Consider the following 26,321-nt stretch of genomic DNA (forward strand, 5'->3'; position numbering starts at 1 on the left):
TTTGTACGGTCACTCAAGAGAAATACAAGGTATTACCATAATCAATAGGTGTTACTATAAATGTCACTGCGGCCTCTGTGTAGAGAGGGACAGCTAATACATATAGCTGTATCCCATGAGTGCAGGCAATGGACATGTTACTGTGAATGGATAGCCGGACAGCTGTGTAGGGACAATACTGACTGCTATAAGGAATGAGAAGGGAATGATCAATGAATGAATGAAGGTAAAATTTTATATGGGAACTTGATTGATTGAGTCTCTTGGCAGAAACTAAAGGCCGATCAATGATGACCTCAGGATAACAGACTAGTATAGAGATCAGTATTACAGAGATGGTGACGGCAAGGGAAAGTCTGGAAGAGATGGACTACTTCCTAGCAGGACAATATTTCATATATTTATATTCTAAGAACTGACACCATTTAACCTGATTATATAATTTATTTTTTTTTTGGGGGGGGGGGGGGGGGGGCTGGGTTTGAATACATTTTTAGGGAAAATATAAGAATGACTGCTCTAAATCAAGTATCCAAGAACCAGACATACATAATCATCACCTTACCGAGAAGCAAATAGTAGACTATGCCATCAGCAAGATAAATAAGAAAGAGGACCCCTTTAAGCCTTGTGAATATGGTTAGGGATATCATGTGGTGCTTGGTTTTTTTTGTTAATCTGATTTTATCTGTTTTACTTCCAACCAGTATGTCATCGTTAATTGCAATACATATGACATATGTAACGTCCTTCAACCATCTGGCACATAATCATATGCTAATGTGTGCGCACGAGAGGATATGGCTGCATGGGAACTGAAAATATCTTCTGATCAATGCATATGGAGGGAAGTGTCTGTCCACAATCACTATTATGTGTGTAGATATATTTATATATCTCCCGGGGTTCGTGCCCTGGATCTTTTCACCTTGTGACACCCATGGGTGTATTGTATTTATATTACAAATGATATCTAAGTAAGATATGGCTAAGACACAAGTTACATAGGAATTAGGACCAAAAAAAGAGACCAGTCTAAATGGAGCGATTGGACCCAAAGTGATCACTTTTTGATGACTAACAAACATTGATTCAGGAATTATAAGACTCCAATACCTTCCTAATAACATAGTTATTCACCTTTGCCAAATACTGAGACTGAGATCATAGATGTCATTAGTGTGCTTACAATAAATTGCCAATAATTGGAGATGCAATTATTGGTTGTGTTATTTTATAGCTGAAAAATATTGTAAAAAGATACATGGCCAATACGTCTTTCCATGGGCAATCAAACATGTCCAATGACTGGTCCGTTCAGAGCAGTCAAAAGATTAAGGCCCCTTTCACACTTAGGGTTCATTGACATGGCCGTCTGTGTCGACGTGCATGCGGCCGCGAATACGTCCCCATAGATGGCAATAGCGGCAAGGCGCCGATCCGGGCCGCACACTGCAAAAAGATAGAGCATGCGGGTGCTTCCCCTCCAGCACCCGCATGTGAATGCACCCTTAGGCTGCAGATAACGAGTGCAATGCGTGAAAAACTGACGTTTTTGCATGCCTTTTTGGTCACTTTTTGTTTAGAGTCTTGTTGTTGCTTGTGCTTGCCAATGTAATGCGTTTTGATGCGTCTTCCTAGACTTGAATGTTGCGTAAAAAGCACCGGCATGTGCGGGAAAAACAATGCAAATAAGAACAAGCCCATTGAAAATAATGGGGCAGAGTGCATTTCTGCTTTGCAATGTCAAAAGCATGGGCAGAACTTGCATGTGAAAAATGCAAGTGTGAAAAGGGCCTTAGTTTGATGCGATTAACCCGCGCTGTGTGCTTGCTGGAATGCCCGGCCGGAACGCTCAGAGACCAGAACTGACATGCTGAGTACAGTTCCAGTCTGTGAGCATTTGGGATGGACTTTCTGACAAGCACACAGTGCACATTTGATGCGAGTTAGTCACATCAGGCTCGCTTGTGGGTTTTAGGCATTACTTCCATATACTTTGAACACCATCATTGTGTCCCTATCAAAACTTTCATTTTTGCCGGGAATAGAAACCAGATCCACTTGGACTGTGTCTGTCTGGTATTGCAGCTTATTCCTACTTAAGTGAATAAAACTTGGCTACAATACCATACACAGCCCATGGACATGATGGTGCTGGATCTGGTAAATAGTGGATCATTTTGAATCCTAGAAAACCCTTCATATCATTTATTTTATCTGTGTTATAGAAGTCTAACCTACTACAAATTCCTAAGCAAATATTCCCAAATTATCTCAGTTTTCAGTAAATTGGCACTATAGAGGGGTGCCAAAGGTATCTGTAACTAGGTACTATGTCATGCACTATATTGTTAATTCGGAAGGAGGAGGGAAGTTAATATCTTAAAGGAAACCTACCACTTCAAGTGGCAGGTTTCCGATGGCAATACCGAGCACCAGCTCAGGGTGAGCTGGTGCCGGAGCTTATTTTAGTTAGTGTTTTAAACCGCGCTTACCATGCGTGCGGCTCTCATTCACTTCCTATGTAGCCGCGCGCACGGTAAGCGCCGAGCGCGTACCTGCCTGCACCGGCTATAAAGTTTAAAAAGTGTTTTAAACCGCGATACCGCGGTTTAAAACACTAACTAAAATAAGCTCTGGCACCAGCTCACCCTGAGCTGGTGCCCGGTATTGCCATCGGAAACCTGCCACTTCAAGTGGTAGGTTTCCTTTAATGGAGAGTTGAATTGATATATAATGGGTTCCTAAGCATGCAGATAATCCTAGTGAACTATTACTTTTCTACCTTTGTAATGCCATATAATCCTAATTTTGTCACAACTTGCAGTACAGAATGTTTAGTGCTCTTCAAATTAAAGGCAAAATTGTTGTTTTCTTGATAAATTCCAAGGTATTTCTGGGAAAATTAAAATATAGTACCTATATATGGCAACTGCACATTTAATAAAGAAATATGTCTCCTTCGCTGGTTTCATAGGGGTTTGGAATAATAGTAGGTTTACTATGAAGACTGGTGGTAAACTGCTTTCTAGCAGGGAGGAGGATATTGCCCCTGGGCCTGTCTCTTTGTCAGTCACAGCGCATATTGATGCTTTGTTGGTGGCACATTTATTGCTGCACATAATCTCTGCACAGGAGGTCAGATAATTGCTGTGGCTACAATAATCTGTAGACTTCCCCACGCTGAAATATCTAGTGCATTGTACATCATGATTGCTGATGTTAGTGACTTGATAGAAATCTATAACATGTATACATCAAGGAGATAAACCCTGATCAGTTAGTTACGTAGTGTTACACCTATGTAGTATAAATATATTATAACCAGCATTCATGAAGTGACAGTGCCGCATGAATAGCAAGATGAAATCATCAAATTTCCACTATGTTTATAGTCTGCATTCCACATACCAAGCAAATATACATTCTCTAGGGTCACGTTCATAGGATGACAACACAGCAAACTTCAATTTGCTTAGCTTACATCACAACATTCAAATCAGACACTGAACCGCAAGGGATTGCTGCAATGTGTGAGATCAGAGGTAAGCAGATTTCTCCAGAAATAGCTGAAGATGGATTATCCATATCTATCACTGTAAATGTTTGATAGATATGGGTCCCGCCACTACCTCCTCCCACCCCCTTCTTTCCTTATGCAATGGCCGTAATGAATAAAGAAGCCATGCACTCTCTCTTGTCCATATCTGAACTCTTATAGACGCAGGTGGCAGGAGAAGCTCATAAACTGATGTTTTATCTTTTACTGAACCTGGGAGGACAGTGGCTCATTTAGCATCATTTTAAAAGATGATTTTAGAAGGAAGGAGGTCCTGGAGTAAGTGTCCCTCATTTATCATGATCGATTCTGATTGTACATTTCCTTTAAAGGGAACCTTTAAAACAATAGAAACTTTATTTCTTGGCATTTAAAAAACATAAATGCAAAAAGACAGAGGGAAACACATGGTCACAGCTCACAGGTTACGTGTAGACCATGAGCTGTGGCCGTGCGTTTCCCTCTGTTTTTTTGCATTTATGTTTTTTAAATGCCAAGAAATAAAGTTTCTATTGATTTTACTTATATTTTTGGGAGTTCCTCCAGCTGGACTTTTTGGATGTAAATTGGTTGTATAAAGGCAAGGAGGAGGAGAGTTTAACACTGAAGTGAAGGTGGGGGAGCTCTAAACGTCTCCTCCTGTGTGATTGACATCGTGCATCAGACTTCAGGAGATCTGGTCAGTGATGTCTCTGTGTGTAGGAGCACTAATTGCAGTGAAGGATGTTTTCTGAGGAAGAGAGCTTGACTTCAGTGTTAAAATCTGCACCTCCTAGAAATCAGTTCTCCATTGTGTGTGCATGAGGAGTAACACTGTTTCCAATCATTATGTTACTTGTAATCTTCATCTATAAGCTTATCTCAGTGTCCTGTCCTGTGTTCAGGGGTGCACCTAGCCTTTCTGCTGCCTGAGGCGAGCTATAGAAAAACGCCCCCCCCCCCCACACACCTCTATACATGTAAAATATCAAGGAGTGTCAGGACCAGACCCAATCATATTGGTTAAATGTGAAAATAAAGCAATGCAAAATACATAGAGCTTCCCTCCATGTACTATATAATACACACAGCGAGCTACTACAAAGAACAATATACATAAAACAATCCGCCATATAATATAAAATCAATACAGCGTACTGCCACATACCATATTATACATACAGCGTGCCGACACATACCATATTATACATACAGCGTGCCCCCATATACCATATAATACATACAGCGTGCCCCATATACCATATAATACATACAGTGCGCCGCCATATACCATATAATACATACATTGTGCCGCCATATACCATATAATACATACACTGTGCCCCCATATACCATATAATACATACACTGTGCCCCCATATACCATATAATACATACAGCGTGCCCCCATATACCATATAATACATACAGCGTGCCCCCATATACCATATAATACATACAGCGTGCCGACACATACCATATAATACATACAGCGTGCTGCCATATACCATATAATACATACAGTGTGCCCCCATATACCATATAATACATACAGCATGCCGCCATATACCATATAATACATACAGCGTGCCACCATATAATACATACAGTGTGTGCCCCCATATACCATATAATACATACAGCATGCCCCCATATACCATATAATACATACAGCGTGCCGACACATACCATATAATACATACAGCATGCCGCCATATACCATATAATACATACAGCGTGCCCCCATATACCATATAATACATACAGCGTGCCGACACATACCATATAATACATACAGCGTGCTGCCATATACCATATAATACATACAGCGTGCCCCCATATACCATATAATACATACAGCGTGCCGACACATACCATATAATACATACAGCATGCCGCCATATACCATATAATACATACAGTGTGCCCCCATATACCATATAATACATACAGTGTGCCGCTATCTACCATATAATACATACAGCATGCCGCCATATACCATATAATACATACAGTGTGCCCCCATATACCATATAATACATACATTGTGCCGCCATATACCATATAATACATACAGCATGCCGCCATATACCATATAATACATACAGTGTGCCCCCATATACCATATAATACATACAGTGTGCCGCCATATACCATATAATACATACAGCATGCCGCCATATACCATATAATACATACAGTGTGCCCCCATATACCATATAATACATACAGCGTGCCGCCATATACCATATAATACATACAGCGTGCCGACACATACCATATAATACATACAGCATGCCGCCATATACCATATAATACATACAGCGTGCCCCCATATACCATATAATACATACAGTGTGCCCCCATATACCATATAATACATACAGTGTGCCCCCATATACCATATAATACATACAGCGTGCCGACACATACCATATAATACATACAGCATGCCGCCATATACCATATAATACATACAGCGTGCCCCCATATACCATATAATACATACAGCGTGCCGACACATACCATATAATACATACAGCGTGCTGCCATATACCATATAATACATACAGCGTGCCCCCATATACCATATAATACATACAGCGTGCCGACACATACCATATAATACATACAGCATGCCGCCATATACCATATAATACATACAGTGTGCCCCCATATACCATATAATACATACAGTGTGCCGCCATATACCATATAATACATACAGCATGCCGCCATATACCATATAATACATACAGTGTGCCCCCATATACCATATAATACATACAGCGTGCCCCCATATACCATATAATACATATAGCGTACCTCCATATAGTATATTTTACATGGTGGCACGCTGAATGTACACACATACATACAGATATATAAACAGTATATAGAGCAAATATACAGACATACATCAACATATACACACATACAAATGCACACAGACACATCTTTACATACACACACATATACATACATACATAGAAGTTACCTTCACTCTTTTCTTCTTTTCTCTTTGGCCTTGTCCTCTGGTGTGTGTGGGGGGGTGTTGCCGGGGATGTCGGAGTGGGGGGCGGCAGTGACGGACCGAGGGGGATGCGAAAACGGAGCGTGTGGGCGGAATCGTAGCGTGAAGGGGAGGGGGGACCAGCACGGACATTGGGCTGGGACGGGGAGTGGTACTTGTGCCGGGCCAGTGGATGAAATAGGCGGGCTGCGGGGGGTGGAAGTGTCAGCGGGCGCGCAGGAGGAAGTTTCTGTGGGCGCGCAGGTACATGTGCGTGCCGCGCGCATGTTGAGAGGATGAGCGGGCTGTGGGGGGAAGTGTCGGCCCGCGCGCAGGTACATGTGCCGGCCGCGGGCGGGTGGATGTGATGGGCGGCAGAATGTGCGGGGGTCCGGGGAGATGAACCGGCTGGAACACATGCCGGTGGGCGGGAGCCCGACGCCGCCCCCTAATGTAGCAGGAAGCGCGCCGCCTGAGGCGAGAATCTCAACTCGCCTCATGGCAGGTGCGCCCCTGCCTGTGTTCTTGGGTGGAGATTTAGCTGTTGTGACTCTCAGATCCCCCTCTCTAGTCTGACACCTCAGTGATCTCCTCACTGCCCTGATAGCAAGAAGGAATTCAGCAGAAATGTAAGTGTAAAAAGCAGATTTGAAAGGAAAGGAGAAAAGTAGCTAAAGTGATTGGAGAAGGAATAATATATCACAAAGTTTCTTATATTCTTTTGTACCGTTCATTTACGCAAAGTTTGTTGAAAAGTTGGTAGTGAGTAGCAATAAAGTACCTAAGAGTAATGTAATAAAATTGTCATAAAAGCTATTTTCACCTCTTTACTTCTTAGCTGCCATACATTAGTGCGGCTATATGTACCATGCATGCCAAAACCAGCTAAACGGTGGTGGCATCAAAGAGGCTAGTGGTTGAGTGGTTGTGTAGATCATTATTGTTGGACAAAGAGACTGGAGTTTACCTCCAGAGCAGTGCTACTAGATTGTATTGATAACCGACCAGCTCTTATGATATCAATTAAGGGTCATACAAACATGCATGGCATTCCACAAGACACGTACCAATAGATAGAATTTGGTTTTCAGTCTATGTGACCATGATTTCATTTCATCGAGCACTATGACATTGGGAATTCTGTATAAATATGAGAGTTATACATCCGGAGGGATGTATGTCTAGAGCACTGCAGACAGGTCTTGTCATTGTCTATGGAGATGTGTGTTGGTACGTTTGTGTAAAAAAAAAATAAAAAGAGCTTAGGGAATGATGCCTTTATTGGCTAACCAGAAAACTTATATCTGCTTCAAACTTTCAGGGGGCTGAAAGCTTGCAGCAAATATAATTTTTCTGGTTTGCCAATAAAGTTATTATTTCTTAAACAGTTTTGCTCACAGACACTTCTGATAAATCTCATGCATTGTGCCAATATTTTTTCACACTGTGCCTTGTGTAACATTCATGTTATATGACCGAGGTGACATCGTACCCATGTATGTATCTGATCACATGAAATCACTGCACGTCTCCATGCAGGCATGCTGTGATTTCAAGTGATTAGATATATACACGGGGTACATTTTGCATGTAATGGGTATAGGACAGTGGTGGCGATCCTATGGCACGGGTGCCAGAGGTGGCACTCAGAGCCCTCTCTATGGGCACCCAGGTCCTCAGCGTAGAGTTCATAAGACAGTCCCAGGCCACACAGGACATTGTGCACTCAGTACATCCTTGGCTGCCTGGGACTGCAGGAGAAGTGAGAAGATGTGGACATGACTGGATTATAATTTGAGCTCCTGCCATGGGCTCTGAGTCTTCCTGTACAGGGGACCCTGGAGGGAAGCTACAATAATAATCAGAATTTCTCCTCTTTCTACTGTATTGATGTCCTCAGGACGCCAATACGATTACAAGCTTTGACAAAGAAGTAAGCAATAAGTTATTGCTTAAAATGCCACGTTGGCCCTTTGAAATAAATAAGTGGGTTTTTGTTGTCATTTGCCCCCCCCCCCCCCTTTAACCCTTTCACGACCCGTGACGTAATAGCACGTCACGGGTCGGCCGCGGGTGCATGGAGAGGGCTCACGCGCTGAGCCCTCTCCATAGCCGGTAAGTCTTTGCTGCATATTTCGCCGCCGGCAATGTGACGTCACGCGCCGCCATCTTTTCGAGGATCGCCGCTCCCCGTGACGTCATCGGGGAGCGGCGATCTGTCGCCATGGTAACCTCGGGTCTCACGAAAACCCGAGGCTACTTCGGGTTAACCCATGCATTACAATGTGCTATCAGCACATTGTAATGTATGAGTAGTAAAATCCCCATATACTGCCATACTATAGTATGGCAGTATATGATAGGATCGTGCAGACACCCTAGGGTTAAAGTACCCTAGGGAGTCTGAAAAGTACTAAAAATAAAAAAAAATTAAAAGTTAAAAAAAAAAAAATTATAATAAAAACCCCTAAAAACTCAAATCACCCCCCTTTCCCTAGAACTGATATAAATATAAATAAACAGTAAAAATCATAAACACATTAGGTATCGCCGCGTCCGAAAATGTCCGATCTATCAAAATATGATAACGTTTTTTCACTGCGTTTAATCCCGTAACGGAAAATTGGCACTTTTTTTGTCATTTAAAAAAAATTAAAAAATTCTATAAAAAGTGATCACAAGGTCGAACAGTCCTAAAATTGATAACATTGTAAACGTCATCAAAATCCGCAAAAAACAACACCACCCACAGCTCAGTACACCAAAGTATAAAAAAGTTATTAGCGCCAGAAGATGGCAAAATCCCCCCAAAAGTTTTTGTACAGGAGGTTTTAATTTTTTTAAATGTATGAAAACATTATAAAACCTATATAAATTTGGTATCCCCGTAATCGCACAGACCCAAAGAATAAAGTAGACATGTCATTTGGGGCGCACAGTGAAATCCGTAAGATCCAAGCCCACAAGAATACGGCACAAATGCGTTTTTTTTACCAATTTCACTGCATTTGGAATTTTTTTTCCGCTTCCTAGTACACGGCATGGAATATTCAATACCATCTCTATGAAGTGCAATTTGTTACGCAGAAAATAAACCGTCACACAGCTCTGTACATGGAAAAATAAAAAAGTTATGGATTTTTGATCATGGGGAGTAAAAAATGAAAATGAAAAAACAAAAAAGGGCCAGGTCCTGAAAGGGTTAAAAGGTTCACCATCACTGGTATAGGACCTTAGATGCCAACGTATTTATGTTTTGGTTGGTATTGGGATCATATACTGTGGAATTGAGTATTCCTATTGGTTTTCATCCTTGGATGACATCACCCTGAATAGTAAGGAGGCATAATGCATGGGGAGGAGTAGATGGGGGGGGGGGGCAGCCGAGCAGGACTTGCCCACTCTGATGTGAGGTAATATAAGATAAAGTTGTTTTACGAGGATGTGAAGGATGTGAGGATTTTTAGCTAAAAGAAGGGTATGAGTGAGGCCACATTCACACATTGTGGGGATGTATATTGGAAATACTTCCCCATAGACGCCTATGGCGCCCGGTCGTGCCGTCACCGAAAACAAGAAAGTGCAGGCTCTATCTTTGGCTATAAGCACACCCATGTGGCACTGTTTCCTATGGAGAGAGAAGGGGTTAGCAGCGCTCATCCCACCTCATCCCCATCGTGCTGCCGTTTGCTCACCCAGACTACTGCCGGGCAAAGACACGTTTGCGAGAAAGGAGCCTTACTAAGGCCCTATGGGAACCAGTCACTAGCTGTATTTGTGAAAATATGGTTCCCTATTAGCATTTTTTCTAGTTTTTACACAAAAGTATTTAACTTCGCATAAGAATTTTTACTTCACTCTATTACAAATCCAGTCAATGGCGCTGGACATTTTTAAGCTCTGCTTCATCCATCCATCCATGCATCATGTTCTCCAGGATCGTGGTGCAGCATGTGATGCCAGTGATGTGGATAATTCTACATTTGGCAGCTCTATGTCAGAGCAACTTGTACAAATTCACCAGATGTACGTGCTGGATAGATGCCACTAGTGCATCTGGGGATGTATTTGCCTGATATTGATTTATAAGGGAGTTCCTAAGTATTTTCTGTAGACTGAACACGGCTTGATTTAAATGAATGGAGAGGTACATCTTAATTTTAAAAAGGGGCGACATGATCAATAAAGTTTAGTACCATCACTCCTGATTAATCAGTGCCTATAGAGGCGTCATTCCTTTATCTCCTAGGTCACACTTCTGCAGATGGGACCCCTTCTGTTTAGAGGCTTTGAATTCAAAGAGGTGATGGGCAGGAGGGGGAAGGGGGGACATCAGCTTTAGAATTTAGATGGCTCTCCACCTACATAATTTATCAGTCTGATTTGGTGATAATAGCTTTATGTCATTACCCTATTTAAGAAGTCATTCATTTGGTGATTTTTTTGTAGGTTCCTTTTATGATCTTATGTGTGTGAAGTTAGGGAAAAGTAGAATTTGGTAGATTATAACACACCTTAAAAGTAACAGAATTGCAAAGTATACAATGTACTGGATAACAGAACCATTATGGCAACAATAAGTGCATTTAGTAACATTTGTTACACTGTAATAATACAAACAATCCCACTGATAAGATGTTATAGGAACATGTGACTGAGTTGTGTATGATGTTGGAATTGCCACCTTTTAAAGGACTATTTGCGGCTCGCTCTGCAGAGAACCATCTGACATGGAGAGGCTGGGTGCACATTTGTCCTTTTGTGCTCTCTAATCATTCTTTCACAGTTCAGTGGTTCTGGTGATACAATCACAGCTAATACTCTCATAAAACATTGATTCACATGATGAGCTAAATTAAAGGGAATCTGAAAAACAACTGCAGCAGCAAATCACAAGCCAAAACCCCACGGCCGAACATCAGCTCATTTCCTCTGTTGTACTTGCTTTTGGGCAGCATTTTAGACAATATCATTTTAAACTGATATTTCAGGGTTCTAGTTCACAATATAGGGCAAGCACAGCAGAGAGTCTGTAAAAGTGGTCTAGTACTTATTGCCTCTGTTATTTAGCTTGGAGATTGCTTAAAGGAAATCTTTCATTTGCTTTCATGCATTATGAACCAAACCTACCTTGAGAATGCTGTAGCTACACTGATGCAGAAACATATCTTGTTTAATCCCTGAACCGAGTGGTTTTGCTGAAAAAACAATTATAAAATTCAGATGAGGCTCTATCGATTCTGTGCCTGGCTCGATGCTTCTCCTCTTATCCTTATTATGCACTGCTCCATAGGATGATGTAATGACTGTTGTCCCTGACAGGCAGAAGTAATCAATGGCTGCACCATCCCCCAGCTGCGGTGTATAAGTCATCCATCTCAGGTTGATTAGTCATGCCTGGACAGTTCAGGAAGCTCTGTGTAATGGGTTTATGTACGGCAGCCAGCATTCTACCCGGCTTTCCCAAGGTCCTGAACTTTATAATTATAATTCAGATCATGGATTAAACAAGAGATGTTTCTGCATCAGTGTATCTACAGCATTCTCAAGATATGTTTGGGTCGCAATGCATAAAAGCAAATGGTAGATTTCCTTTAAGCAGAATAATATCCTTTGTCTAAGGATCATAGGAGCTGGTTTAATGCAATCTTTAAAGCAGGCTTATGAATTCTACCATAAAAATCATGCACGATAAACCAGGGACAATTGTTATTTTATTTCATATAACCAAACACAAAAACAAAAAGATACAGATTGAAATACATATATGTGAAATCCATAACACAGGAACTCTCCTCCAAAATATGATTGTTCGGGATTCCATCTTCATACACCATATATGACTTCAACCCAAACCTGCTGGATTTATGCATAACCTAGTTAGCTATAAGTTTTATCAATACAACGTTTTCATTGCTTTATTTAGACAGTAACGACTATGTATTATTACAGTCTGTGTGTTGTATAGTACTGTGAAATCTGGGCCATAATACATGAAGCCACCCCTATTATATTGGAATAGCTCAACGCCACTACCGTTTCTGAAAGGAAAACCAGGGTGCATGCACACGACCGTCGGGGGGGGGGCGTATGTACGGGCGCAAGTTTGCGGCCGTACATATGTCCCCCATGGATGGCAATGGCCGCACAAAGCGATACGGTGCTGCACACGGGGAAAAGATAAGGGATATCCTAACTTTCCCCATGTTACTGCGCCGTGTATCTATATGGTGAGGGGTCACGCCTCCTCCTCTCCAGGGCGTGTTCCCACTCGGCTATGGCCGGGCCGTCACATGTTTGTGTGCATGTAGTCTAAGAGTGGCGTTAATAAACTCTAAAAAAAAATCCTAGGACATATTGGGGCAGTGGTGGACCAGGGAGATTGGAAGGGTTATTGTAGATTTGTTTTTATATTGATCAACTATACTTAAGCTTGGATCCAAACCTATTCTATCTCCTCAAGTTGTTTTGAAGATGTCACAGCATGTAGACTCCTTGCCATTCACCAGAGCACATTGCCATACCTGGTGTAGTGACTGCTTAGTATTGCAGCTCAGCCCCTCTCACAAGCCGCCCATGTGATTGATAGACAATGATGTCAAAGATGTCAATGTCTTGTGGACCGGAACACTTAAAACAGCTGATCATTGGATGCCAGGTTTGCTTCAGATAGGTAATCAATAAAAAAAAATCCTCACATACTATTTTAATTATTTCTGAATGGATTCTCCATCTAAAAGAGAATGTATGGAAAGTAAATGATGTTGTGAAACACTCTGATGTTCAGTAGGTTGTCCATTCACCACATTCACCATAACTTGAGAGAAACTATGTGCAAACATTAATATACAAAACCGCTCCTTGGTTGTGCTTATGCTAAGTAGATACGTAATGAGTCCCCTCCGTGTGTGCAGCTCAGCTGTTCGGAGTATAATGCGGCTTGAAGCAACGCACTTCAGTCATAGGCCTGAGCCACTAAGCAGGGGAAACGCAATAAAAGATAAATTAGAAATATGAAAGGTTTGACGAAGGTGTGTTGAGAAAGCGCCAAAGGGCGCGAAACGGCCAGTCGCCAGGCCTCGCTCTATCCCTGTACTGCACCACGTATTAAATAAAGAAGTTCCACGTATTGGTGAGTGCCACTCCTTTGTTCTTTAATGTATATGACATTGTGGACTGTACCGTCTCGGGAGAGCAACGCCTTATGGAACAAGTTGTTACGATTCAATTGCTCCTATGGTCTCATCTCCTTTAAGGACATTGTTGGGGGTCTGAATTGAAGTGGATAGTGCCGAGATAATTTTCCTTTTTTGTGTATCTATCTGTAAATGGAACTTCTTACAGACTCCGTGTTCACTATAATAAGCCTGTATTATTGGAATTAAATGGTCCTCCTTTTAGTTTTATCTTTGTGAAGGATCCTTCTAATTTTGAAAGAATCTTACAAGCAGGGTCGGCGCTAGCACTAGGCATACCCGGGCAAGTGCCGGGGCCCAGAGTTGCTGGGGGGGCCCAAATTAAGCTGTATCTAATGAATCCATAGTGGGTGAGGGGAGATTTATATAAAATAACCATGAGGGGGCTGTTTGGTATGATAAACTAGAGAACATTTTGGGGAACAGGAGACTGTTTTTCAGAATTTTTAATGCCGCCACGTGAATTCACTGCAATGGAGCTTACTGAGGCTGTGTCGCCCAGGAGCCTTCTGAATTCAGGAGCCGACCCGTCTTACAAAGCATGTAGCACGGGGAAAGCATATCAATAACTCGCCTCCAGAAGGAAGAAACTTACTTATAGTTGCCTGCGAGGGCGATATCACATGTAGTTGGTTATTATACTGCAGCAGACAGATCCATGCTAAATATTCATGCTGTGGCGGGGAGAACCCTTTGAAAGAATTAAAGGATATCTACCATCATATTAGTCCTCACATGAGGTGCTCATTTACTGTACATATTTTTTATAAAACTTCATTTTTCCGTAATACAGAGGTCCCGGAAATAATGAAAACCGCTGCCATCCACCCCTAGAGGTAATGACTTTGCATGTGAGGACAGTCTACCATCACTAATCTAATGGTAGATATCCTTTAAGAAGCGGAGCACTCAGAGAGAAAATGGTAAATACTTAGAAGTAGGACCCTCATTCCTAGTGTTTCATCTGATAGTTATTACTGTTATATGTCCTCCCCCCCATACTCTAGACAGCGCTGCAGAATATGATGGCGCTATATAAATAAAGCTTTATTATTATCTATTATCTAGTACAACAAAGTTGCACGAGTGACCTTTTACAACAGAACATGCTGCAGTATGGTGCTCGCAGTGAATACTCTACCTCCATAATGCAGCTTGCACTAAGGCTTTGGAAGACTCTGTAATATAGATCTGTAAACATAATGTCTAATAGGAGCAGATTAAACCCGCCATATACATTATAGATGATAATTTGTTGCAGGGCATTAATGCACATTAGCCACAAGTGGTCGGTCTCTGCTCAGTGAACACATCTGCAGACCACAAGCATAGCATAGGACAGTATGGTTCCTAGGCGTCCACCTTATCTGCAGTCTAAATTTGGTGTTTAAGACAAAGGTCATGCTGGGAATGACGTGCAGTGATTTCAGCTATGTTCTCATACATTACAGCACAGACATTGCTATTGAGCTGTAGGTCTCCTTGATCTTGACATGTTCCGCATTGCAGGAATCGGAGCTTAACTAGTCTACCCTATGTGTGCCTGGAGATATATAGATATATACAGCATAGATGTGCAAAGATCACATGATTCCTTTGAATGAGGGTCCTGTTTGTTTGACTACTTATGGGGTATCATAGAATCAGTTATAATTGTTTAAAGGGGTTGTCCATATTTCATAGTAAGTCATATAAGTTTTCCAGCCTTAGGATTGGCGAGAGTGTGCTAGAAGAACCACTTTTACGATGTTCTTATGGACTATGGATAGACATTCATATCAATGGCTAGAGGACAGAAGAAACGCATGCCTTACATTTTTTCTGGTACTTTTTTTTTGTCAATCAGGATGCACAACTACAGCTTTGTTTCACATGCTTATTGCTATTACTATTTTTATTGGAAGAATCGGAATTAAAGAATTACGTTTTTATCTACATCTGGTGCGGCATGCGTTTCTTCTGTCCTCTATTTGTTCCATGCTCGTGGTCCCTGAGCAGCAGCCAGCACAGAGATTGACAAGTTGAGGTGAGCAGTCAACCTTTTTTTCATTCATATCAATGGCTACACTGCATTTCCTTTTTAGTGGCTCAATACATTGGGGCTCATTTACTAAGGGACAGCAGAGCGCATTTTCGTCGAGTTTTCCGACGATTTCCGGTTTGCACCGAATTGCCCCAGGATTTTGGCGCACGTAATTGGATTTAGGTGCATCGGCGCCGGCTTGCACGCAGCAGAAATTGGGGGGCGTGGCCGTCGGACGACCCGACGGATTCGCACAACGCGCAAGATGTAACATTTAGAATTGTGTCACAAGACGTGCACTTACAAGCACCGGGAAGAAGAAGGTGAACTCGGTGGGGAAGAGACACATGCAGGAACTTGGGTGCAACGATCTTCATGAATCGCGCCGGACTTCATCCTCGTCGGACAACGAACCGCGGGATCGCGACAGGACCGGGTAAGTAAATTTGCCCCATTAATAGGTCTATGTAATGCTGGGTGGAAAATCTGCAGCAGTTCTGCTACATGTGAATGCAGCCAAATTGTAAATCTCCACCTTTTGATTTCTTACTGTTTGAAGCAGACAAGGGGCGTTATACTTGAGATCTACAACATACAAGTGGCTTTTATGGTATTAATAGAACTGGCAGCCCTTAGCGTAATGGATTCGGTGACGTAGCTCACATAGATAAGCCTCGGTATCTGCATGCATCCCTCATACCTTTCAACACTGTGCTGCAGCCTGCACACAGCTCTTCAAGCATATGAGGGCGAATTGTATGGCGCACAGAGACATTCACTGCAGCAATAGAGCAATTTCCAGGATTGTACAGAGAAAGATGTTTGTAAACATTTCCTGGGACACTTAACTAAAATGACATCATATACATGTATTGCTGCAGGCTGTGAGAATAGCGGACGCTACGAGAAAACTTGAAACTTTCAGAAATTCAACATGGTTTGTCGTCCAGCAATTGTATTCATCATACAAGATATTTGGCATTGCTCAAATGGGCTAAAGTTATCCCCACCTCATTCTGTGAATGATTGATTATGAGTAAGGGGCTGACCGCTGGGACCTCCACCAATAAGAGAATGGGACCCCCAGTGATCTGGGTCGAGAATGTGTCTTGTCATGATTGGAGTAACCGGCCGGGCATACTCCTGCCTATCCATTCAATAGTATGAGTGTGTCAGAAATTTCAAAGTATAGTGAATGGGATTGCCGGAGGGCTCTGAGCACAACACTGGCCAATTTCCTACACTCCATAATATTGAATGGAGCAGGAGGACACATGCTTGACCTGCCATTCCATCAATTATTGAGAAAGGATTGTGTTTTCTGGATCGCTGTGAGTCCCGTTCTCCTGATCTGTGGGGGCCCAACAGTTAGACCCTCACTGATCAGATTGTTATCCCCTATAACTTGCAAACTTGGGTCTACGGGACTCCTGGAGATGGTCCCATGGGACTGAGCATGCTCAACTTACTGCTCCATTTCATTCCAGGCAGCATCACCCCTCTTTGTTATGATCTGTGTGGGACTTAATGGTGGCAGCAGGTCATTACTCTATTGTATGGATAAGGGATAACAGTAAATTTAAGAAAATCTCAAATTGAGTCATTTTTTTTTTTTCCAATGACAGATTTCCATTAAAAATGAATACTGATCGTATATATTTTTGTATCAACTGCTTTACTACTCAAAGTCCTCAAATGAACTCACAACGTTAAGTGAAAGCAATGGGGCTTATAAGGGTCGCGGATCGCACTTTCGTCGGAATTTGCACTGTTTTAGGGATTTGAGCGGCTTTGACACGTATTTAACAGGTGTCTGCACTGGAATTGTGTCGCACGCGATCGTTTATTTTTAGCCGCAGCTATGCTGTTTCCATGCGACAGAATTAGTGGTTGTGCCGTAGAACGATCTGACTGATTCGGATTGAGCGCGGGATTTAACTTTCAAATTGTGTCGCACAAGACAAGCACTCACATGCACCAGGAAGAAGAAGGTGAACTCCGGCGGACCTGAGCGGGGAAGCGACACATGCAGGATATCGGGCGCACGATCTTAGTGAATCGCGGCACAGTGCATTATCGTCGGACAATGCACTTTCTGTGAACTCCTCCGGACGGGTGAGTAAATGAGCCCCATAGTGTGTAAAGGTTACAGGACAAGGACTGTAGGGTTGTTTGAGGTTATTTAGGTCTCTCCTGTATTGTAACCAGTATTTGCACGCACTGCTATCTATAACCAGAGACAAATAATTCAGGTTTTCCAACCAGATGTCTAAAACCTTCATGAGGACAATTAAAGACTAACTGCGCTCCTATAAGCTGTACAGAGCCTAATGGTATTTTTATGGTCCTGTCTGTGTCCTTCAATGCGGAAGATAAATTATATATGCAAGAATATCTAGCAGCAGCTTATTTATTCTGATTGCCCCGGGGCAATAGTTAACAAATAATTGTCTCCACCAGCGCTGCCGCCGTTTGATGTTCCTAGATGTAATCTGCTGGCAGACGCATTATTATTGTAATTTGTTATTAATACTATGAGCTGCTCATTACATGTAGCAAAGTAATGGGACAGTCAGCTGTTTTAACTGTTCTGTCTATGGTCAGCTATAATTACAATATAATTATATACAACACATGACTTGTTACATATTATGGTACAACAAGGGGATGAATGAGTGATGAACATTACCAGTACCACCAGTAAATGTGCATTGTCCTTTGTGTCATCACTCTGTATGTACAATATTCACAGCTCCTCCTGCTCTATAACATGCTGCCTTCAGATAGGACACTATGTACATTCTCTGCAGCTCCTCCTGCTCTCTAACATGCTGCCTGCACATAGGACACTATGTGCAATCTCTGCAGCTCCTCCTGCTCTACAGCATGCTGCCTGTACATAGGACACTATGTACAATCTGCTAAGTTCCTCCTGCTATATAACATTCTGCCTGAAGATAGGACACTATGTGCAATCTATATAATTATAAATAACAAATGATTCATTACATATTATGGAACAACAAGGGGATAAATGAATGATGAACCAGAAAATTAGCAGTACCACCAGTAATTGTGCAGCGTCCTTTGTCTGTGATATCACTCTGTATGTAAAATATCCTCAGCATCTCCTTCTGTATAACATGCTGCCTACAGATAAGACACTATATACATTCCGCTCAGCTCCTCCTGCTCTATAATATGTTGTCTGTAGATCGGACACTACGTACAATCTGCTCAGCACCTCCTGCTCTATAACATGCTACCTGCAGATAGGACACTATGTACAATCTGCTCAGCTCCTCCTGCTCTATAACATGCTACCTGCAGATAGGACACTGTACAATCTGCTCAGCCCCCCCCCCCCCTGCTCTATAATATGTTGTCTGCAGATGGGACATTATGTACAATCTGCTCAGCTCCTCCTGCTCTATAACATGCTACCTGCAGATAGGACACTGTACAATCTGCTCAGCCCCCCCCCCCTGCTCTATAATATGTTGTCTGCAGATGGGACATTATGTACAATCTGCTCAGCACCTCCTGCTCTATAACATGCTACCTGCAGATAGGACACTGTACAATCTGCTCAGCCCCCCCCCCTGCTCTATAATATGTTGTCTGCAGATGGGACATTATGTACAATCTGCTCAGCTCCTCCTGCTCTATAACATGCTGCCTGCAGATAGGACACTAGGTACAATCTGCTCAGCTCCTCCTGCTCTATAACATGCTACCTGCAGATTGGACACTGTACAATCTGCTCAGCCCCCCCCCCCCCTGCTCTATAATATGTTGTCTGTAGATGGGACATTATGTACAATCTGCTCAGCTCCTCCTGCTCTATAACATGCTGCCTTCAGATAGGACACTAGGTACAATCTGCTCAGCTCCTCCTGCTCTATAACATACTGCCTGCAGATAGGACACTATGTACAATCTTCTCAGCTCCTCCTGCTCTATAATATGTTGTCTGCAGATAGGACACTAGGTACAATCTGCTCAGATCCTCCTTATATGTAAGATGTTGCTTGTTAATTACTTAAACTGCAACTTCAATGTATGGTTGTACTGGTGCCGTCTTATCTATAATGTATATGGAGCTGTGATGCAATTGGTGACATCACAAGGCAGGTATAATGGGGGATGTGCTGAGACTGGAGGAAGCCTTGTGTGATCACCCCATTCATGTAGTTTACATGGCCTCCCACCATCACACTCAGTGTCTGGAGAGCACAATATTGATGTAGAGCTCTTTCTAGTCCTTGTCCTGTCACACGCCTGTAGATGTCCACAATAGGCTCCGTCACGTAACGTGCGTGGGGGACACAATCCGATTTCTATGCCGTCTCTGTGCAGCAATAAACCGAGAAAAGCGACATAATCACGGTTCAGTTTGACATCCTCCCAACTATGATTATTATGCAGTTTTATTAATCTTACTAGGTAGATCCAGATTAGCATTTTAGAAGATTATTTTATATGCTAATAGTGCACTTGGCTAATCCAATAAAGATATTAGGCAGACATTAATTTTACGATCTTCATAGGATTTAAAGGAATGAAACATAGAATAAAAAGAGGATTTGTTGCTCTACGTGCAGATCGCAGTTGTGGGGAAGCTCTTTATGTGTTCAGATGCTTCTATATTGAATATTCTGGCTATACAAGCATAACCTCGGCTATATTCACATCTTGTTTTTATGATACGTTCAGCATATATGCCACAAAAGCATCCTTTTTGCCCCGTCTGCATAGATCTTTCCATCCCGATTCCTCCTGCCGAGTTTCGTATACGCTTAGCAGAGGCCAAACTCTTATAGTATATACAGTACATACTCATAGGGGGAGATTTATCATCAAGTTTCTGAGGTTAAACTGTTCTAGTTGCCCATGTAAACCAATCAGAGCTCAGCTTTAATTTTATAAACCGCTGTGGGAAAATGAAAGCTGAGCTCTGATTGGTTGCCATCAGCAACTAGAACAGTTATGCTCTAAGATACTTATGATAAATCTCCTCCAAAGTATGTACACATCCATACATTTATACACACACATCATATATACACATCAAATTTGCACAAACACTGTATAGTACTTGCATATTATATACCAACATATAGTAAATATACATTGTATACCAAGATATACAGTGTATACATACTGTATATGCATACATATAGCATATGCACACAGTATATAGCCATCATGCACATATATAAAGTGTGTGTGTGTGTGTATGTATGTGTATATATATATATATATATATATATATATATACACCATATACTATATACACATTCACATACAGCAGACAATACTATACTGTACACTCACACAGCATATACATAAACACACATACACAGCTTATTCACACATACAGTATCCACACATATACATTCATACACACATGTATGGACTCTCTGTCAGGCAGTCTTCTTATCTGCGGCCAGTGGTGTAACTAGAAGCTGATGGGTCCCAGTGCAAAGTCTGTGCCAGGCCCCCGACTATAATGTATGGTTTATAGTAATAGTCTTCTCATATGGGAAAGTGACACCATATGGACCCCCTAAACGTCTTGGGCCCTGGTGTGACTGCACCCTCTGCACCCCCTCAAGTTACGCCCCTGTCTGGGGCCCAGTAGGTGCTAACCACATGAGGGAAGTAGGGTAGATTTTTCTAGTCCCGCAGTTTTTCTGTGCCCCTCCCCAACATTTTTATCTGCGTTGTCAGCTCAGTTGTGTATGGTGGAAGAAGAACTGTTATCAACCACACTCCCTGATATGGCTGTCTACAATGTAATGTTTATGGGGGCCTCTCAACTCTTCCCAGAAATATTAGAAGAAAGAAGGAAGGATTGGACAGCTGATGTTCAACATGCCCATTCTTTTTGTTATCGGCGGAGATGAGCAGATATAGGTCTAACATAGGTTTACTTTCTTCTTCCTGTTCAAGTCAAGAGTTGATGTTAATATATAGGACAGTGATGGCGAACCTTTTAGAGCCTGAGTGCCCAAACTTCAACCAAAAGCCACTTATTTATAGCAAAGTGCCAGCACAGCAATTTAAGCAGTAATTTATTTCTCCTTCTCTTCTTTGACAACTTTCAATCGTTCAGCCTCCTAAAGACACCAACGCAGTTGAAAGGAGGAGGGAAAATTTGCCTATCATTGTAGGAAGATTCTTTGAGTCGTCTCTGGTGAACTTCATGCTGGGGCGATGGCCTGGGTGCCCACAGAGAGGGCTCCGAGTGCCGCATCTGGCACCAGTGCCATAGGTTCGCCACCACTGATATAGGGGGTAGATTAGTTTCACCCCTGTGCTGTTAAATAGAATTAATCTGTTCAGGACTCAGGAATTGAATGGTTAGCATGTAAATAGGGAGACATGCTGAAAAAGTGGTGGAAAGGCCTGTACCACCCTCGAAGACCCCATTTAGAGACATCCTTCTCCTGAGTAGGAGGCCACAATTGCATTGGATGGAATAAGAAAACCTTTCCCATAAGAGGAGAATGTGTCCTGCTTTTATTTCCCGCTTCTATAGCTCTGTACTTTATATATTTGTAATTTTTTTTTTGCATTTAAAGTTCTGATATTCTTGAGATTTACTTTCCAGAATGTATTAATATCTGGGGATAAGGAGGATTCCTATTTTTTCCATTTCCTGCTTAATGTCATTAGCCCTGGAGCTTCCATGCCTTAATCCTTTTTTAGTATTTTTGACCCCTTTTTTGTGTGTTTTTTTTTTTTTTTTTAATATGCTTATGTCCCCGCGACACAAAAGATACACATACTGGAGCCCCCCTCTGACTTCTCCTCAGATGGCTTTTCCACACTTCTTGCAATTTGATTCATTATTGGAAGCCGGCTAAATTACAGCTGAGAAAGCTGATAAGCGAAATGACAAAAGCCTCTTCTGAGCCCTTCCAAGCAACTGTAGGGAAGTAGCCAGCTGATTCTGCTGCTATTTTTGGTATGCCACATATCATGGTTACATATACAGAGAATGATTGGAGCTTTACAAATATGGTAAGTCAGCCAGGAATCCAGTTCCACCGTTGTTCCGCGAGTGTTGTGAAGCGTACGGTTGGGACTCTAGACGTCACCTGGAATTTAAGTCTGTGTCTATATTTTGGGATTACGCTGTGATTTTTAATTTTTTTTTTGGATTCCACCTCTTGGGATGCGGGGCTAATTCATCATATTATCAGGTTTCCTCGCAAATATGGCAGTAGAAGAAGGAGAAAGCTTTTCCGAACAAGTAAGGATCTCTCTATCGTTTGTTTGGTCTGCCTCGTGTCTGAAATGTTTCTTTTATCTTGTTAAGTTCTGGTAGGCGAGAAACAGATGTAAACATTTCCAGGGCATCTGCGCAGGACGTCAGCATTTGCCCTTGCCTCCAGGTTAAATGTAGAGAACGCTTATGTGCATATCTGTGTACTCTCTTATACATGTTTATATGCTAACAGCCTCATGTTACTATCCCATTATAGTATTTTATGCTGCAGTAAGGTGTCGTATCACTATAACCCATGGCTCAGTCCTGAAGGTCATTGGCTTCCAGCTTGCCTATTGTGTTGTATCGGTCGTGTGCTCCTCTTTTAGACCTATGCTATAAATCTATCAAGCAGAATACCATTGTATGTCATTTGCAAATATCTGTAATGAAAGGTCATTATATTAGAGCACTGTATCTACATACGTAGCAGAGATGAGTTTGGCACAAATGCATAGACATGTACAGGGTGACTTTTGTGGTTTCATATAGGATTGCATTTTTTAATAATGTAGTAGCAATGCGCACTTAATAGTAACACGATCAGCTCTGCTACATAGTTATACCCTATACAGATTACGCTGTGCATATAAATTCTGAATGTAATGTTATATACTATGTAACAGTCATTCATTCATAGAGAATTCTTATACTGTATCCCAGTATGTTACCTATACGATTTACGCTAATGTCCAAATGGGTGGCATTTTCCTCCCAACATTAAATGTCATAGGAGTTTGAAACAAATCTAAACGGATGAGATTTTCTTAAATATTCCTAATAAACCTTAGGTGTCATAATGCACAGTCCTGAAAGAGACTGATACCAAGAACATGTTATTGTAGTGATGGTGGTTGTTGATATATTTATAGTAATGTATGACTATTGTGCCAAACCTTGGCGCTGATTCAATATAAAACTTGTGGAGTTGGTATTGGGGGGATTATTGGGGTGCATTTTTTTTTTTTGATGACATGATATTAAAACCAAAAGGAGCAGAAAAAAAATAGTGGCCCATTTATTATATAATTGACACAATCAACTCCCAATGAGTCCTGATAATCGGGTTCATCAGGTTTCACCTTGGTGTTATGATATTGCTATTATTCCTTCCAAATGTGACAAAATCTCCAATGAAGGGTCCTAGGGAAATAATAGAATACAGGCAGTCCCTGACTGAGGGACACCTGATTTACAGACGGACCTCTCTGGCCACTGTGACCTCTGGTGAAGTCACTGGATGTTAATTTAGTCCTGGGCTGCAATGATCAGCTGTAATGTGTCTGTAATGAAGCTTTATTGATAATCCTTATTCCAACGAAAGGAAAACATTTTGAAAATCCAATTGTCAGAGGGACAAAAAATGTTTTTGTCTGGATCTACAATTATAAAATATATCAGTTCCGACTTGTATAATAATAATTATTATTTATATAGTGCACACAGATTACGCAGCGCTGCACAAAGCATGACAAATTGGTCCCTGTCCCCAATGGGGCTCACAATCTAAACAACCTACCAGTATGTTTCTGAAGTGTGGGAGGAAACCGGAGGACCAGGAGGAAACCCATGCAAACACGGAGAGAACATGAACTCTTCGCAGATATGAACTGGGTGGGATTTAAACCCAGGACCCGAGCGCTGCAAGGCAGAAGAGCTACCCACTCAGCCACCATGCCATCAGCTTAAAAACAAACCTAAAGAATTTATATTGTACATAATCCGGGGACTTCCTGTAGTCCTATTGTAAAGCAAGATCTGGATTAGCTCCTTATAGAAAAGAAAAGTGTTGATGGGACTATATTACAGGTGGAATATGTATTAAAAAAATTAATCTTCACAACTAGAGATGAGCGAGCACTAAAATGCTCGGGTGCTCGTTACTCGAGTCAAACTTTTCCCAATGCTCGAGTGCTCGTATCGAATAACGAACCCCATTGAAGTCAATAGGAGACACGAGCATTTTTCACTGAAAGAACACATTGAAAGAACACTAAAGGACACATTGCAGAAAAACTGCAAAGTGTTCTTCACACATATTGTTCTTCACATACTATTGTGAAGAACACTGTTCGGCGCGCGTCTTCAGATAAGTTAGCAGATGTACGGAAGCATCTACAATGTGTTCTTCACTGTGTTATTCACTTAAATGATCCTGTGTTCACCGTTTTCATTGTATTCTTCACTGTTCTTCACTGTGTTTCCTTAAGTAAATGCTCGATCTCGAGCAGGCGACACATGTGGGGGGGACACATGTTGGTTACACATGTAGGGATGGATTTATCCATAAAAGCAGCCAGTGCAATAACTTGGGACACCAAAGAGCAGGGTGGTACCACACACTTGATACAGACCATTCTCACAGACCCCAGTTAGAACCAAAAAGGAGCAGGATAGTGGCCCACATTCTCCCTGCATACTTTCATCTGTATCAACAGCGGCTACTAGGGTGTGGAGTAGCCATGCTGTACAGCGGGAGCTATAGCTACTCCACACCCCAGCAGCCTCTTTTGATTCCTCCTACCAAGAATTCTTCAACGTGTAGCCCATCATAGCTGCTAGCATTTATCCGCAAAGCCGGATATGTCGCATATGCAATAGATCCGGCTTCACATTGACTATCTATAATTTTATAAAGTTCTGGCCCACTTACAGTTTTATTTAAAAAAAAAAAAAAAAAGTATAGAGCTAGAATACATTAAAGGAACCTGCCATCAGATCTACCTTATTTTTTAGATCCTTGATGGTAAGTTTCCTTTAAAAAGTTCCTCTTTAACTTTGTTTTTTCTATGCAGAGCATGCACGCCCGCACCCTCGGAGCTGGAGCCTCTGCAAAACTCTGGTTTCGCAGATGAGTGTGCGCAGCTACAACGAGCTGCACATTGATGACTTCTTGGTATGAGGGTTCGAAAGAGGTTACTGGGGCATGGAGTACCGTGACCACAGCATGGAGCTTTAAAAAAAAAAAACATTTAAGGAACATGTCACCTGATCTTACTTATTAGGTAGATTCATGGACATACAGGCGGTCCCCTACCTAAGGACGTCCAACTTACAGATGACCCCTAGTTACAGACGGACCCCTCTGCCCACTGTGATCTCTGGTGAAGCTCTCTGGATGCTTGACTTAAGTCCCAGGCTGCAATGATCAGCTGTAAGGTGTCTGTCATGAAGTTTTATTGATAATCTTTGGTCCTATGACAGCACAAAATTTTGAAAATCCAATAGTCACTGGGGCAAAAAACATTTTTCGTCTGGAACTACAATTATAA

General features: G+C 41.8%; 1 protein-coding gene and 1 long non-coding RNA gene across 44 annotated transcripts in view; one reads left to right on the forward strand and one right to left on the reverse strand.

The window, feature by feature from the left end:
* The window catches only part of ANK3 (ankyrin 3), a 411,799-nt gene that overhangs the window by 226,303 nt on the left and 159,175 nt on the right, over nt 1-26,321 (forward strand). The window contains exon 1 of one of the 41 annotated variants that reach the window (XM_072129794.1): nt 22,835-23,034. The exons of the other annotated variants lie outside the window; for them this stretch is intronic. Coding sequence (XP_071985895.1) covers nt 22,999-23,034 — 36 coding nt within the window. The 5' untranslated portion in view covers nt 22,835-22,998. Of the gene's footprint in view, nt 1-22,834; nt 23,035-26,321 lie in introns of those variants that run through there. 41 annotated transcript variants of the gene reach the window in all.
* LOC140105759 (uncharacterized) overlaps nt 1-26,321 on the reverse strand; it is a 244,894-nt gene that overhangs the window by 11,098 nt on the left and 207,475 nt on the right. The window lies entirely within an intron of this gene.

The sequence above is a fragment of the Engystomops pustulosus genome, chromosome 11, assembly GCF_040894005.1.
Source record: "Engystomops pustulosus chromosome 11, aEngPut4.maternal, whole genome shotgun sequence".
Classification (NCBI taxonomy): Eukaryota; Metazoa; Chordata; class Amphibia; order Anura; family Leptodactylidae; genus Engystomops; species Engystomops pustulosus.